Raw genomic sequence first — 16,598 nt, 5'->3', positions numbered from 1 at the left:
TTAATGGTCGAATGCAAGTTGTCAAACTTTAAGATAGTAGCGGTATGTTTCTAAATATTAAATACACAAATAACTCTTACTATTTTCAGTAAAGCTGAAAACTAAATGTGTTTTACATTTTTTTGGCAAGTGTTAAATGCTTCAGATGACCTTTACAAAAAATAAACAAAAAGAAGTATCAACTCGAAATATAAAATAGGTAAGAATATCAAAAAAGTATCAACGGCACGCGATCTAGGAATCCTATTCGATGATATTCCAGTTGCACATAGAGCATATCATTTCAAAAGCGTATCGAATGCTAGGTTTCGTTCTGAACAGCAAAGGTTTAAAAAAAGAGAGGGTGTGCCGAGCACTCGTGTCAGAAGTGAAACTTCTCAAAGGATTGAGACATTGTATTAAAAGGATTTTTATAAAAGAAAAACAACATAAATTTATTACGTTAAAATTTACATTTATTTTTATTTTTTACGCAATTAGATGAAAAATGAATACACCTTATTGTAGTACACCGTACACGGCCAAGGAAAAAGGCGCCTATTCATTCAGTGTCTATTTATTTACAAAACCAGTAATTTATAAATGTTCACATCTAACAATATTTTGAGAAAGGCTATAGACACCGGTATAAGTAAGCTCTCCGATTACGCATATTTAGGTTGTTACGATGTCACGATCATGTTACACTGGGGGTTTCGAGATGTCTATAGGCTTGCGAGAAGCCAACCGTTGTGAATTGTTTAACGGAATGTGACGTTTTAATTTTTTTTTCAGTCATGCAAAAATCTTTATAGGGCTGTATCTCCTAAACCGTGCGTCGTAGCGCAAAAATAATCAAATTTTCGTTCCCTTGTGAAACTCGACGCACTGAATAACCTATCACATTAGGACATGAAACAATCATCATCATCATCATCGTCCTATTTTTTTAAATGTTTATTTCATTGCAAGTTTGAGAAAAGCACTATACAAATCTCGGCGAGAAACGGGTACCCGAACGGGCCCGGCGGGTACGGGTACCCGGGTACGGGCCCGGCGTATCCCTATCCGTGCTCGCTACGCTCGGCCGTCTATATCTACTTGGCCTGCAACCCTTCGTTTCCCGTCCTCCATAGTACCTATAATGTACCATTATTGGGACCAAACTAGCCTTGTATCCTCCGGGAAGTAAAACGTTTCGGTCCCTTGCGAAAGCGGTCAAAGGAAACTCCTGCCGCTCATCACTGCCCCCCCCCCCCCCCCGGGTCAAACCCTCGAAGATGACGATGTTCTAAGCCCGGTAAAAGCCGATTACGATGTAAAATTTGCCCTCATTGGGCTCATGTTTCATGTGCTGATGTTCTAAAGAAGACCAAAAACTTATTTGTAAACTATGTATGTCCTTAGAATTGTAGTATGCCATTATGTCCATGCTTAGTGTGTCGTTTTACCCATACTATATGGACAAAATGCTTTTTTCGTTCTCAGGCTGAGTAAATGTTAGTCAATAAACCTAATGTGATCAGAATTAATAACTGAAACTAATTATAATTACTTTAAATAACGAGATATGGTTCAAAAACAAAACAACCTGTCATTTGGCACGTTCTTCCCCTAATAAGTAAAAGTATTCCATACAGAATGCAGGTCAGTGTATCATGATGTACCTACCTAACCATCATGATTACATTTCATCATCATATGATATACTTTGTCATCATAAAACAATCAGTAAACTTTAAATATTTATCAATTTTTATTTGGAATACAGGTTAACAATGCCTGATTAGGTATGTACAAAGTTTTTGTATTTGCAATGAATATCAATATTTACAAGTTTAAATTATTGAGTCGGTAGTTAGCACTAGGCTGAGAGTAGTGTAATAGGTATTGAGTATGTGTGTGTGTGTGTGTGTGCAGGAGTCCCGCAGACGACGGCCGCGGTGATGGCGCGGTTCTTCATAAACATGTCGTACACGGCCGCCATCCAGTGGTCCACCGAGATGCTGCCCACGGGCGTGCGCGCCTCCGGTACCTCGCTAGTTCACGTCAGCGGTTACGTGGCCACCGTCTTGTCGCCTTTCATCGTCTACTCGGTAACGTGCACAACTCACATTATATTCTCTCAAATCCCAGTCATAATTATAGTTTTTAATTTGGAACCAACTTTAATTCCATAAGAGATTAGAAAACGATTTTAATTTGTCGATTTAAACTTCAGACATTGGGACTTAGTGCGACTAATTAACGATGACTACACTGATGATGACTAGCTGCATGATGCATAAGTAAAGCGCTCATCAGAGATCGATTTTAAAAAGAACAAAGAAAAATATAGTCCAAAGGCAAAAAGCTACAAAGGGAAACTTAACTACCGTATGCTGATCAAGAGATGGTTGGACCAAACGGTCTGTCACCATTAACACGTACGCTAAATGTTATTGTAAGTATGAGAAGTTTCATAGTTAACTGCTGATTAACGTTGATCAATCAATTGTGGCTGATGCAACTGGCTCTAAATGAACCTATACCTACTCAAGTAGGTACTTTACTATCCACTAACCTAGAAACATGCAATCAATTGCACAGTGGACAGAGCGGAACACAGTAACGTAACTATAGGAAATGAAGTCTGAATGGAACCAGCTTTTTTCAACTACGTGTAATTGTACTTTAGAACCAAACAAGTACATTTAGGTAGCCGATTATAACTAGTTTAGAACGATATGTTCGTGACCAGAATGCAAAACTTAACATGCAATAGGCGCAGGGACCTTGGTACTTACTTGATAAGTATTTACCTACCTATATGGTGAAAATGCAGGAACGTTACTGGAGCTCGCTGCCACTGGTGATCATGAGCGGGCTGGCCGTACTGGCCGTGGGCTGCGGGCTGATGCTGCCCGAGACCATGGGCCGCCCCATGCCCCAGACCATCGCCGACGGGGAGAAGCTCGTCAGGAACTACACCTTGTGCGGGTAACTAAACTTAACCGTATCTATTCTTATACCTTCATTTATTGCGTCGCTACTAATGTTACTGACACGGAACGGATCACATGAAGCACATTTTCCTATTTTTAACCGACTTCAAAAAAGGAGGACGTTATCAATTAGACCGTTTTCTGTATAATTTTTACTTCAGACTCCGTATTTTGTGAAGCAAAATGGAAACTTACTTTTTTCGTTAAAAAGTAGGTATTATTAAGATGGTCCCATTTTTGTTAAATCTAGTTCTGATGATGAAATCAATGAGAAATTGAGGTAACTCTTCAAATCTTGATGGATTCAGATCCAGATTCCAGACCTTAACACCTGAAACATTCAGAAAACAGATTAAAAAAGGATAAAATAAAATATTATCCCATTCTTCCTTTTATATGCACTAAATGCAACTGAAAAACTCTGAATATGTACATAATATTCTTGGGCTGGATAATTGGCCAACGTAAAACAAAATTTTCAATAAGAAAAAAATACACAAAGCCGGTTTAGCACAGTGAAATCCCAAGCGAAGTCGAGTGAAGTTCGTTGACCTGTATTGCCTCCGTTGATACGGAGAATACAAATCACCCACGCAATGCCCAGGTCAACACGAAGTTTTCTACTTGGCGACAAACAATAGTTACTTGATTTACAAGGGGGCAAAGTTGTTATTTAACCGCTCGTGCTAATATTGATACCCGAGCAAGCGAAAGATTCCAAAACTGAACCACGAGCGTAGCGAGTAAAGTAAACTGCCAGCTGTTTCCGTATGTTAGCTGATAGAATTTACTTTTAAATAATGGTTTTGAAAATTATTTTTTATTACGTACTTTTGGATTCGATTTGGTTTGATTTTTTTTTGTATTTCATAGTTAGTATTTTCCTCGCGTTAGTGTGGCGATTTTTTTTTGTGTTTCACTCGGAGGCAAAGTTTACTCAGTACGCTCGTGGTTCAATTTTGGAATCTTTCGCTTGCTCGAGTATCAATATTAGCACGAGCGGTTAAACAACAACATTCCCCCTTGTAAAATAAATAACTATTTCACCATACCAACAAGGTTCTTTTGATTGTACAAAAACTGACGAGAAAATTGCATTTTCTCCATATGCCCCACGCAAAGTAAATTGATGCAAATTTTTAGTTGTTTCCATGCTGGCTGGTAGAATTGACTTCTGAATGATAAATATTGATGACGTTCATTTGGATTTGATTTGAATTGATTTTGTTTGATATGTTACATTTAATATTTTCCGCGGATAGGTGTGGTGAAAATATTTGTTTCACTCGGGGGCAAAATTTGTTTGCCTTGAAACTTTCGCAACGCTCAAGATTCCACTTATCAAACCATTCGCTTAAGCTCGTTGTTCAATTTAGGAATTTTCCGCTTGCTCGGGTATTAATTCGAGCACGAGCGGTTAAACAACAACTTTGCTCCGTTGTAATTAGGGCTTGCAATTATCCAATACTTGTAATTTATTTAATAAAACTCACATGAACTTTTTTAAAAATGATGATTATATTAAATCAAATTTTATGTGTAAAAAGCTGTGTAACAGCAAATGTTACAAGTATTTTTAGGCTTTCCACTTTTTCGCCGAATGCTTTTACGGTCACAATCAACCTTCGGCATTTTTTTTTATGAGACAGTTTTATTTAATATGAATTAAAGTAGATATGACATTTGGCCATTTTAAAAAGGACACAATTTGATATTTAGGACTAAGTTGTTATGAAATATAAAACATATTATTACTATGATATTATGATATTTAGGTGCAATGAAACCAAAGCATACAAAATGCTTTACTACTACTTCAATGCCTACTTCAGTGACCCAAAAAGGACCTTGGCTACTCAGCCCTGTTCTGTGCCACTCTCTGTCTTTTTTAGGGCTTCGTCACTCCAGCCCAGCGGTACCTGGGCCGCCCGGATGGACGTTCTCCACCCGGGTGTCCCAGACACACTCTCTCACCTCTCACAGCTCGATCCTTTCCTATCCTCTTCAGGTGACCGAGCCAGCAAAGTCATGTTGCTTTAATCTCACCAAGTGTATTGGTTGCCGCAACCAGCTTCTATAGCATTTCATTACAATTATCATCGTTTTTCAAAAAGTTTTCTTAAAAATTGTAATGAGATTTTTGTCATAAATGATATTAGAATTATTCGCCTCGTGTCTCGTCTCGGCTACGTTCGTGAGCCCCTCGAGCTAATGTACACGCTCTCGCCTCGTAGCTCGGCTTGCGACTCGGCTCGCCACTGGCACGCGAATGTAAAGCGCCATTACGTTTTAATTCGTGTCATACACTATGACGCGCATATTTGTCAATTCTAACCTTTTATAACATGACAATACGAGTCAATGCACGCGTCGTCGGGAATGTCACGATCTATACCTGTAGAGTCAGACCAAGATAAGATGGCAGCGATTTTGACAGCCCAGACAGTGCAAGTGTTATTTTAAAAGTCAAACTCCTATATGAAGTTTACTTAACACTTGCACAAGCTGGGCTATCAAAGTCGCTGCCAACTTAGCTTGTTCTGACTCTAATTATACTTTTTAGTATAAGTACCTATTTATGTATTATACTTACATTTATGCAGCCAACTACTATGGAATTATTACGTTTACAACAACACTTGCACAGTCTGTGATATCAACATCGCTGCCGTGTTAGCTTGGTCTGACTTATTACGTTTAAAATACCTATACCTACACTTTAACTTAATTTTATACGTAACAATATACCTAGGATCCCTATCTATACTGACCCACAGTGTTTTTTGACACATCTTTATTTGTAACTTGTAACTGCCTTTAACATGTTGTGATTTCTAAACATCAGGGTTATAAAAGGGATACTTATTATTTTAACTTGTAGTTTTTGAAGTTGTGTTTTTTAAGGTTAATATTTTATGTCATTTTCTACCTCTATGTATCTATTGATTGTTGTTTTTTATAACATTTATTACTTGTTTTGCAGAAAAATAGAAGAAATCGAAGAGGAGGCATTAAAGGAGATGAACAAAACCAAGGAGCCCATTATGTAGCGACTTTGTAATACATAGGTGTCTACAAAGTTAAAGGATGGGTACAGGCAGTGTTGGCCGAACGTTAATTAGAATTGAAAATATTGAAAATTAACGTTTACAAATTGAACCCTAAACTGTGACCGTCCGTTACGGCTTACAGTTCATTTTGTAATGGTTAATTTATAATATTTTCAATGCTACTTACTACTTAACGTTCGGCCAACACTGGGTACAGGTATACCGTAAGCTGTCGAGCTGTGGTTACTCTTCTATTTTAAATGAAAAACTTCTATATATTTTTGATATCCTTACTGATATTAAGTTAGAAATATTGTCGTCAACTTGTCATAAAACACGAAATAGGTATCACTTTTATTTTCGGATAATGTCTAATGTTGAGAAAATCTAACAGGTCGTAGCGCGCGGATCTCCGCTGATGCGTTGATTTACAATAAAACTATTTAAAGTGATTGCTAAGTAATCAACAGGCATTAAAGAATTTTATAAAAGGAGTTCACGGGTTATTTAATGCCTACTTATATACAGTTATAAGTACCTACATTGTTTTGTTTACGCACATAATATTGTAAGCTCTCTTATGATGTGTTCAGGAACCGCATGCCACTACCGGCGAATTGCGGCATCGTAGCCCATAGAATTGGTACATTTTACCTAACATCAAATGAGGTAGTTCTGTTTTTTTAATATGTTGGTAGTGATGAAATGGTAATAACAAATCCAAGTTTTCGACCTCGAAAGCCCTTGGGATCATTGCAAAGTACATGAAAATCCATTAAATTTTAGCGTGTTTTTCATTTTTTGTAATTTTTTTCCACTAACAACTGGATTTAAGACAAAAGTCACTATGCACACTTTTAAGAAGATGATATTTGCAATTAGTTGAGTATAAGTCTTAGTAAGCCAAATAGTTTCTAAGATACGGCTTTTCAAAGATTTGCAAAATTTTGAACTGTAACTGCAAAAAAGGTTGTACCAGCACTTGCGGTTGCAGGAAAGCAGGACTCAGTCTCAAATGCTCAGCTGTTTGCAACTACAGCAATGGTCAATCCTGTGAGAATATACAGGACCGGAGATGTGTGCCGACATTGAAAAACCATTCATTGATAATCCACCATCAAATGACAATTTCGACCTGCCTGATCAGGTTGACGAAGAAATGCTACCATACACGCTGGCCCCAAAAGGAGTGCTGTGAATTCAAAGGACAAGCCTGGTCCATCAAAGATATACTGATATACAAGAAATACGAGTTATAACAATTTCCCTCGCTGTACTGTATATTATACACACAATGATCGGAAGAGCTTTCGAGGTGGAAAACTTGGATTTGTAATTACTATTTCATCACTACCAATATATATAAAAAACAGAACTACCTCATTTCATGTAAGGCAACACCTTTTTTTGGTATTATTTCCATGTATTATCGTTGCTCTGTCGCGGAACTTGCGGATATGAATTAGCGTCTCCGAAATATCTTGATCGCTCATTTTACACGAGTTCTGCTATAAGTAGTTAGTTTGTACACAAACCAATTTTCTTGGGCGAATTGGGGCGGAGAGACTGCCTATCGCAATTCAGCGTGACAACGGAGCGAGCGTGATGGGCACCTTTGTGCCCGGAAGTTGTTTGACTAGGTTATTTTGTGACATTGTTTAGTTTAGTTTTAATTTAATTTAGTATTTAGTTTTGGTTTAATGTATTTTAAATAAATCAATGTTTTTCTTTTTATTAACTCAAACTAATAAAAAGATACCGTAGAGAGACAAACTATTAACTAATGTCCACCCCACCTGTCACATATCGTTCAATTTATCAAAATTATTTGCAATTGGCACGTTTCGAAATATTAGAATAGAAGTCATCAAATTCCTTTGTTTTTCAGAGTTGTTCGACATTGTCATTGAATTTAATTATAAAATAGATATTGATGTAATAATTATGCAATAATCATTGTAGTTAGGGCGGCGAATAGGGGAATTTTCGGTAATACTCGAGCGTGGCAGTTTAAGATATGAGAGATACCTTAGACCTAATAGAACAACCTTGTAAAGTATTTAGCTCTATATGTAGTGACGCGCGCCTAGGATAGACGATCAGATTAGTAAAAAAAAATCGATAGTCTGAAATACTCGAGCGCGTCAGATTAAGATATTGGGGGTTGATTTTAGTGTTTTAAGAGTAAATTTAACTAATCTGACGATAAGTCCTTGACGCCGCCGAGTTATAGGGTCGCGAACTTGTAAAAAAAAAACGTCAATCCGGCATTCTCGAGCGCGATTTTTTTTTTGAAGAATATAATCTTAAACTTACTAAAAATACAAAATCTGCCGGTTTCCGCATGACCGGAAGTGTGGAGGAGCCATTTCGTCTTCCGAAAAACGCGTTGCGGCATATAAGTCGCGAACGATACATTATACAAAAAAAAAGTTTAAATAAACAAAAAAGGTAATTTTATTTTACACAAAAAAGATCTCTTTACATTTTTGTTCAAAGTTAAAACTTTTTGACTTGAAGCATCATAAAAACTCAAACTCCCGGTTTTTTGAGTATATCTCGAAAACTGAGGGTGTTAAAAAAATTGATATGAAATAACGATGATTAAATTATGTGACTTTTATTACATCTTTTTTTTTTTCTAAAGCTTCTCGACAAATTTGTTGGACTCGGAAAAAGTTACGCGTATCTGTATACAAAAGTATTATTAACATGTACAGTTTCATGTATCTATATTATTCAATAGCCTGTTGATCCTCAAATTGTTTTTTGGACGTACCGTAAGCAAAACGAAATGAAGAATTGAAGCAAAAAAGAGGAATTTGCTATAAACATGTAATACAGACTGAGCGCTACGCGGAAATATATTTTTATATCATTTCATTTTTTTATACAATAAATAATACAATTCGTACTACATTTCATCTACATTTACGTTGTTTGCATCTATCGCTTTATTGTCATTCTTAAAATCCCCGTTTTATCAAGGAGAAAGAAAGGAAAAAAAGAAACCAAAAAACCTTTTTCGGTCAGATTAAGAGAACCCACCAACATTTTTGTCAGATTAAGAAAATATGCTTTCAGGATACCGAGATAAACCTCCCCTATGAAAATCTGACGCGCTCGAGTTTTTCAAAAAAACTTTTTTTTTTTTGCATTTTCAAAAATTCATCGTAACTTATCGTCACGCCGAAATCGTCAGTTTTTTTAAAGGGAGCTTCCTTGGGGCCTACTTAACACCCCTTCCGAAAATCTGAGTTTGTTCTAATAGAACAGATCTTTAAGCTGGCGGTAATTTCCGGTCTTTGAACGCAACATATTTTTTTAGGGTTTTCGGGGCTTATGATGTGTGTAGGTAAAATATATAAATAGAGTTATGTAAAACTATAAAAAGTACTTAAACAATGTGTGTATCTAAGTATCACACAGATACAAATACCTATTGATCAGAAGTAACATCGATGTCTATCCTCAATAAACAACAGACAATGATATTTTCACCACACCAACTGGTAAAGGCCCTCTTGATTGTTCAAAAACGAATGAGAAAGTTGCATTTTATCCACTTGTGGGGCAAAGTAATCAGATGCATATTTTGAGCTGTTTCCGTATGTTAGCTGGTAGAATTGACTCTTAAATTATGATTTAGAAAGATATTTTTTTACGTTCTTTTGGATTTAATTTGGTTAGATTTTTTGGTATTCCATATTTAGTATTTTCCTCACGTTGGTGTGGTGAAAAATTTTGTCATTCACTCGGAGGCATAGTTTGTTTAACCCTCGTGCCTTGAAACCCTCGCAACGCTCAAGATTCCACTTCTCTAACCACTCCCTACCGTCGTGGTTCAATTTTGGAATATTTCGCTTGTTCGGGTATCAATCGGACACGAGCGGTTAAACAACAACTTTGCCACCTTGTAAAACAAATAACTATTAATAGGTAATACGCGTACCGGGAGTTTCATAAATTTACCGAGGCAGTTATGATGAAGTGTCCCATGCGTATCTACTTTTTATGGGCTTAGAATATATGCATAGCTACCTACATGCTAACCTTTAGCTCAGATAAATGAACGCCTTCTATCAATCGTTAACTATACTATTATATGTTCTTAGTATAATGTAATGATAATGCAGTTAAAACAACTTGGTTATTAAGATTCACATCATTGATCCAAATATTTAAAGTAGACCCGTATGGGATGGGATGCCTACAAGTAACTAATAGAGTTGATGAACAATTGTATGTGGTGGCGTTCAAGACAATCAGTAGAGCTTTATTTTCATTGAAAGTTTCACAACCCTGGCCATCAATTCGTTTTTGTGAGTATAGAACCCAGGCTGTGAAAGTGTTAAGTAAACGTCATAATTTCATAGAAGGTTGACGTTTAAAATAACACCTGCACTGTGTACGCTGTCAAAATTGCTGCCAACTTAGCTTAGTCTGACGTACTATACTCACAAAAACGAATTGATGGCCAGGGTTGTGACTTTCAATGCAAATAAAGCTCTAGAGGTTGTCTTGAAAGCCACCACATACAATAGTTCATAAACGAGCGAGGAATCACTCTCCATAACCTATCACAAGTCATCATCATCGACGATTTTTAATTAGCGTCCATGAGCAATTCTAGATCTATTAAGAAATTAGGTTTTTATTACAGTAACCCCCAGGATCAAAGTAATCTCAGTTTAGATTACTTTCCTCAATATTGATTTGAGGGATAAGGTAATGTAGATAAGTATTTAATTTTAAATATCACTTCGCAGAACTTTTACGTGTTTATAGGTAGATTATGACGAAACCTACACAAACCTACTTGCCGACTGTAATATGTGAATATTCGTTGCAAAATACCTATACTATTACTGTTTAACAGAAAAAATGTAGGTACCTACATACTTAAATAAAAGTAATGCGTTATCAGGCATACAATTGTTATGCCTTTTGCAGGGTTCGTATGTGCACAATAAATACTTTTGACTTACGAGTAGCCCGATGTAAATAAAATTATCACAGCTAAGTGTGACAAGGTACAGTACATTATCAGCATCAGCGGGCACTATCTATACTACGTCTACGCCGCCTTAAGTAGTCGTCGCTTAAATAGTTTAAGTAATGTTAATTTATATTTAGGTACTTTAAAAAATACCAATCATGTCATGACAGTGGCATACGGCGACTAAAATATATATTTGATTTCCATATATTTTGTCTTAGAGAATTCGTTCCTCGGCTTCAAAGTGATCGTCAACTAACGTTGATTCTGCCGTCAAGCAAGACAACCAGGTTACCTGAGTAAATAGTAGTGCGATCCTAGTCGTTGTGTGTGTCACTGGTACATACATGAGAAGGTATTAAATATCGATACGATACACGACATTATTGCCTATATATTAAGGTAGTGTGTACATATTTATGTCACTTTGTCCGTATCGATATTTAATACTTGACTGTACTACATAGGTATTTATTTGCCTCTAGTAATTTTATGTGATTTATGAATTCGTTTTGTAAGTAGGTAAACAGACAATGGGTTATTATTTAACTAAGTAAATGTCACACCTATGTACCTACTGCTTATGTATTCGAGATAACAACAAACTATTTATTTTCCATTTGGAACACGTTGCTCAAATTTGCACAATGCATATTCGATAGGTACCTGTATTCATCATTGTGTAATTGCAAGGGTGTTTATTTTATGTAGGTACTACGTTAGAAATAAGTACCTAATATAAATAAAACTCAAGGACTGAATAAAGAATGAATTATGTGATACAACGGTTGGTAGGCACGTTAAGTCAATTGTAACTCGACTGTACCTTCTTAAATTTAGGTTCGTAATGTACCTCAATGAATTATTTTATAAAAAGAAAAGGGGGTCATACACAGACTTAATTGGATAAACAAATGAATAAGATACCACTTTACAAAACAAAATTAAAAATATCCTCAATCCGTCATCTTCACCAGCAGTTCCATTTCACCAATGTTGCTCTCCCAGAGCTAACGCACAATACCTACCCGATTACTCGATTCCATCACATGATGACAAACACCCTCTTATATATAAAATACCTTAGGTAGGTATTGTCTATAAAAAAAAATATTCCGACGAATTGAAAACCTCCTCCTTCGTAAATATACTTAATGTTAAAAATGTTTCCAGGTAGAGGTTAGTAAGTATATGTAACTAAGTTTTCCAGCCAGAGGTTCAAGAACCGACAAGAATGGGGCCCGATTTTTGTAAATAGTCGCTCCTACTACTACGTCTAATTGTGTCGATTAGTAGATTCATTTCAATATTGGTTTCACTTTTACCTAGTATATGTTAGCTCAACGTGGTAGGTTTATACTCGTAGATATCGGCAATAGAATTAAGTCACGCACACAACAACAAAATCATGTAATGTCTGCGAGACTTTAAAATTAGTGTTCTTTTTCGTACCGATTGCAACTTGAACCGCCAGCTGCAAGACCGAAAAGTTTCTTCAGAGTTTGTTTTTACCGTAATATCGTGCGCTTAAGTTACTATCATTCATTCATTCAATGCTGTTGAATGCTGCGATTTGTTATTAGTTCTCCGTGTAGCTGATGTGTGTAATCAATAATCATTCACCTCAACTCTCCTGCCGATACCTATACAAATAGTGGACATTATGTAAGTAGGTAGGTAGGTAAATGACATTAATAGACACTATAGTAAAAGTGCCTTGTTGATGGACGGACAGAGGTAGAAGTTGTTTGGTTGCCAGTGGCGGGCTACATTGGGCAGTGTGTTTGATCTGCTGGGCAGTCCGACAGAGGTCGCACTCTGTAGACCAGAGGCCCTACCGCGAAAAATAAAAATCGATATTATCTGCCTCTCTATGGCTCCAATATGTAGATATATATTCGATTGTCGTTTTCCGCGGTAGGGCCTCACACGCTGATACAGGTCCTGCGCAGTCTGTAAAGATCCCATACAGGAATAAGTTCGCCTTTGTTGTATTTAATTTACCCTGTAACTGTGTTTTTCGTTCCTATTACAATAAAGTATATACATACATAAAGTAGTCCACTTATACCAAGGCATCACAAAAGCGGTAACTCTACAATATGATGTGAATCTCTAACTTAGTTGAGTCCTGAGTCTAAGTCGCCTTAGAGAGACTAGAACACCAGCCAGTGCCTGGCAGACCATTAAATAATTTTATCGACGGCTGTATAATACGACCTCGTTCATGTTCCTTGCCGACTAAATTGAAGCTGCATTCAATTCATAGTAATGTGACTTGACATTTATTTTTAGTTTAATTTGCACTTTTTTAGATAATCATAGTAATTATTAAAATAATAATGATTAGTCTTCCATTTATTTTAAAATTGTACTTCGTGCAAATCCAACCGATATGTAATAAAAATGTAAAGTCTGACTATAATTTTATTGTTGTCAAAAGCAAACAATATGTTTATATAGGTAGGTAGATACAAAAATAAACGTCACAAGATCAGAATACTTTCTTTTATTTTACACCATTTTTAAAAGATTAATTATTATTCTAAAAACAAAAATACCCGACTGCTTACACATATTTCATTAGCTTTCAATTGATCCTATATTACTATGGTAAGGAACCCCCCCCCCCAAGCTTCTTGCGGGCGCCATTTTTAAAAATGTATATACCCTACCTCACTACCACAATCCTGAAGAATTTAACGACCTCTTATGTCAAAAACTTGGAGGATTTTACAACTGGAGTCGCTTACCCCTGGAAGAGGTTACCCCTCTGTCGAAAACCTCGGCCAAGAAATGGACACACATACATACGCTCCTGCTGGCACATTCGGGTAATGGTAATGAATGATTGATGTCAAAGATAAATCATGATAAAACAATGGAAAATAATACTATAATTTTATTTTATTGATTTGCGCTAAAAATAATAAATATCGATAAAAAAAAGAGGACGTCAGTAGTTACTCAAAGAAATCTCTAGAATTCCATGATATTAAAATCTGGGACATGAATGACACGATTTAGAGAAATTACAAAAAAGTTACAAATTTAGCTCCGACTTTGCAGTTCTTTGCCAGGGCAAGAAGCTACACCATTTCAACTAAACGCCAGCTTCGAAAATCTCGGCCCAAGCCCTCCTACACATACACTTACGATTCAAATGGCGAGCTTTACTGCACGACTTGCGGCCGGAAGTTTAAAACAAAACTCGGTTTCGCAAGTCACGTTCGAGCCCATGCACGTCATAATTTACAGAATACCTGATTTGTGGTGTCGCCGTCGACGGATGCGTCTGGGAGGACATCATCATCATCATTTCATCCCTCATATCTTGTAAACCGTCTATTACTGGCCACCCTTCAATTACTGGCCACCTTATACCAAAAGGGATTCTGTTTCATAATCACACAATCTAAGTTAACCATCAGAACGATAGTTATTTAGTTTACGTGAATTGTGTAAATAAATAAATATAATTCTTATTTCAGCCATTTTAGTATAAGGTGGCCAGTAATTGGAGGGTGGCCAGTAAAAGACGATTTACCCTAATGTTTTTTTTCTCTCTATTTAATATTTTCAATACTATAATTCGTTTATTTAAGCATTAGAAAGAAAGTACGCTATCTTGACCTGTATTTTTATAAAAAAAAAACACTTCAAAAATAAGTCATACAAAATATGTAGGTAATAATTATAAATCATATACGATTATTTATATTCTTTGCTTTCATAAGTAATATAAACTAATTTTTTAAAATCGTTTTTCAATAACTTTAAATAAAAAGTCACGTCAAGATTGTTTACCTTTTATCTAATGCTTAAAATATCGAACTATGACATATGCACCTCATTGAAGTGCCGCTTCATTGCGTCCTGTAGGTCTCCGACTACTGGCGATATGCCAGACAAGTAACGAAAATTTTTAAAAATAAAAAAATCCTTTATGCGTTATAAAAATGCATTCAAATAATATCTAGAAACATAATAAAAGCAATATAATAACAATCCACTGCGAAATAACTTTTATTTTAAGGTCGTTTAGATTCATTTGAAACGTCACTTAACATTCGCGGTGGTACACCATTTTCTTTGGCGCATTGATTACATTTCGGAGATGTAACACGGAGGTACTAATGATAATCTACATTATTGTTTGCAGAATACATATATTATTTTTATATAATAAAGCTGAAGGGGGTCGAAAGTCTGTATCATGTTACATACTAACTTAATACTACATCAAAATAAACCATATGTACAGTCAGCGTCAAATACTTCGTAGCAGTCAAAGTAGCCAAATAGTTCGGTACACCATATATTTAGTATGGTGTACCGAACTATTTGGCCACTTTGACTGCTACGAAGTATTTGACGCTGACTGTACAGTCAACCAATTTGATTCCTAGGCCACAATAAAACCATGCCATAATGACTTCTACGACAGTGCTTATTGAGTGATGCGTGTCAAGTATCTAGTAAATAAAGCGACAAGGTTCTATAGTGGCCTAGGATTCAAATTGGTTGACTGTACATTACGATTACAAAACAGACGGGTTTAATATAATGTGCTTACATGCAACACGTTTATTGACGTGCTAAGACTTATAGCTCAAAATCACAAAGACAAATAAATACCTAATTGTCCGTGATAATAATAGTTCCTAGGTGACGCTGATACGGCCCCATACATTTGATAGTTCTGCGAGCATCAAATCAGACGCAACCACGAGCGCAATTCTTTGACTTACTGAAGAATTTCTAGCAGGTAAATACGTTAGTTGTTCTTGATACTTAAGTACATCTTGCCGTTGATGTTCTGCTTGACGGGGTTGATGCGCTTGAGGATCTGCGTCATTGTCTCGAGCAGGCGCTCGGAGCTGACGCCGGTGAGCTTGGACTTGAACTTGGTAAGCAGCTCCGTGGTGGTCATGGGCTTGCGCGCCAGGTAGCGCCGCACCGCCTCCTCCGTCACGCCGCACTCGCTGACAACAAACTCACACATAACTCTCTTCAGTTCTCCTTTCTCATACACTTTCATTACAACGCCGTATTAGCGAACGGGATTGTAAGGCCCACAGTCGGGTGTAGTTAAAAGTAGATCTGTTTAAACGCTGCCACAGGCACAAAAGGGCAATTCTAAACAATGGACGCTAATCACGAAGAATCGTAAATTCACCCGCCATTTCCTATCTCTATCGCACGCGCATAATAATATTGCTTTCCCGCTCGCACAGTGTATGAAATTTTATATTTTATTGAGATGTGCCAGAAAATATTGTATTGTATCATAATAGTAGTTTACAGTACATATGGTGCTACCTACTTTATAGCACTAGTGCGAAAATTAGCATATTACGTTACTGTGTCGAACATTTAAAGGGCCATATGTACTGTAAAACGTTGTACGGTACATGTGCGAATAGGTAATTCGCAACTCGTGTCGATTTAAAACACTCCCTTCGGTCGTGTTTTAATTTATCGCCACTTTTTTCGAATTTTCTATTTTTAGCACTTGTATCGTAATGTACTATTATGTGACTGCTACATAATAAAAGGCATTAAAATATCGATATAACCAGAAAT

At 36.5% G+C, this 16,598-nt stretch overlaps 2 protein-coding genes across 6 annotated transcripts in view; one reads left to right on the top strand and one right to left on the bottom strand.

The window, feature by feature from the left end:
* Positions 1–13,512, top strand: part of LOC133527672 (carcinine transporter-like) — a 49,985-nt gene extending 36,473 nt beyond the window's left edge. For 2 of the 4 annotated variants that reach the window (XM_061864798.1, XM_061864790.1), the window contains exons 10-12: positions 1,900–2,075; positions 2,804–2,958; positions 5,947–13,512. In XM_061864798.1, coding sequence (XP_061720782.1) covers positions 1,900–2,075; positions 2,804–2,958; positions 5,947–6,013 — 398 coding nt within the window. In that variant the 3' untranslated portion in view covers positions 6,014–13,512. Of the gene's footprint in view, positions 1–1,899; positions 2,959–5,946 lie in introns of those variants that run through there. The other 2 variants (XR_009800909.1, XM_061864810.1) reach the window with 2 other exon arrangements.
* The window catches only part of LOC133527712 (general transcription factor IIF subunit 1), a 23,717-nt gene continuing 20,624 nt past the window's right edge, over positions 13,506–16,598 (bottom strand). For both annotated transcript variants that reach the window (XM_061864866.1, XM_061864858.1), the window contains exon 12: positions 13,506–15,997. In XM_061864866.1, coding sequence (XP_061720850.1) covers positions 15,790–15,997 — 208 coding nt within the window. In that variant the 3' untranslated portion in view covers positions 13,506–15,789. The remainder of the gene's footprint in view (positions 15,998–16,598) is intronic.

Source organism: Cydia pomonella, chromosome 1, assembly GCF_033807575.1.
Source record: "Cydia pomonella isolate Wapato2018A chromosome 1, ilCydPomo1, whole genome shotgun sequence".
Lineage (NCBI taxonomy): Eukaryota > Metazoa > Arthropoda > Insecta > Lepidoptera > Tortricidae > Cydia > Cydia pomonella.
This window is presented reverse-complemented; position numbering and strand designations above follow the sequence as displayed.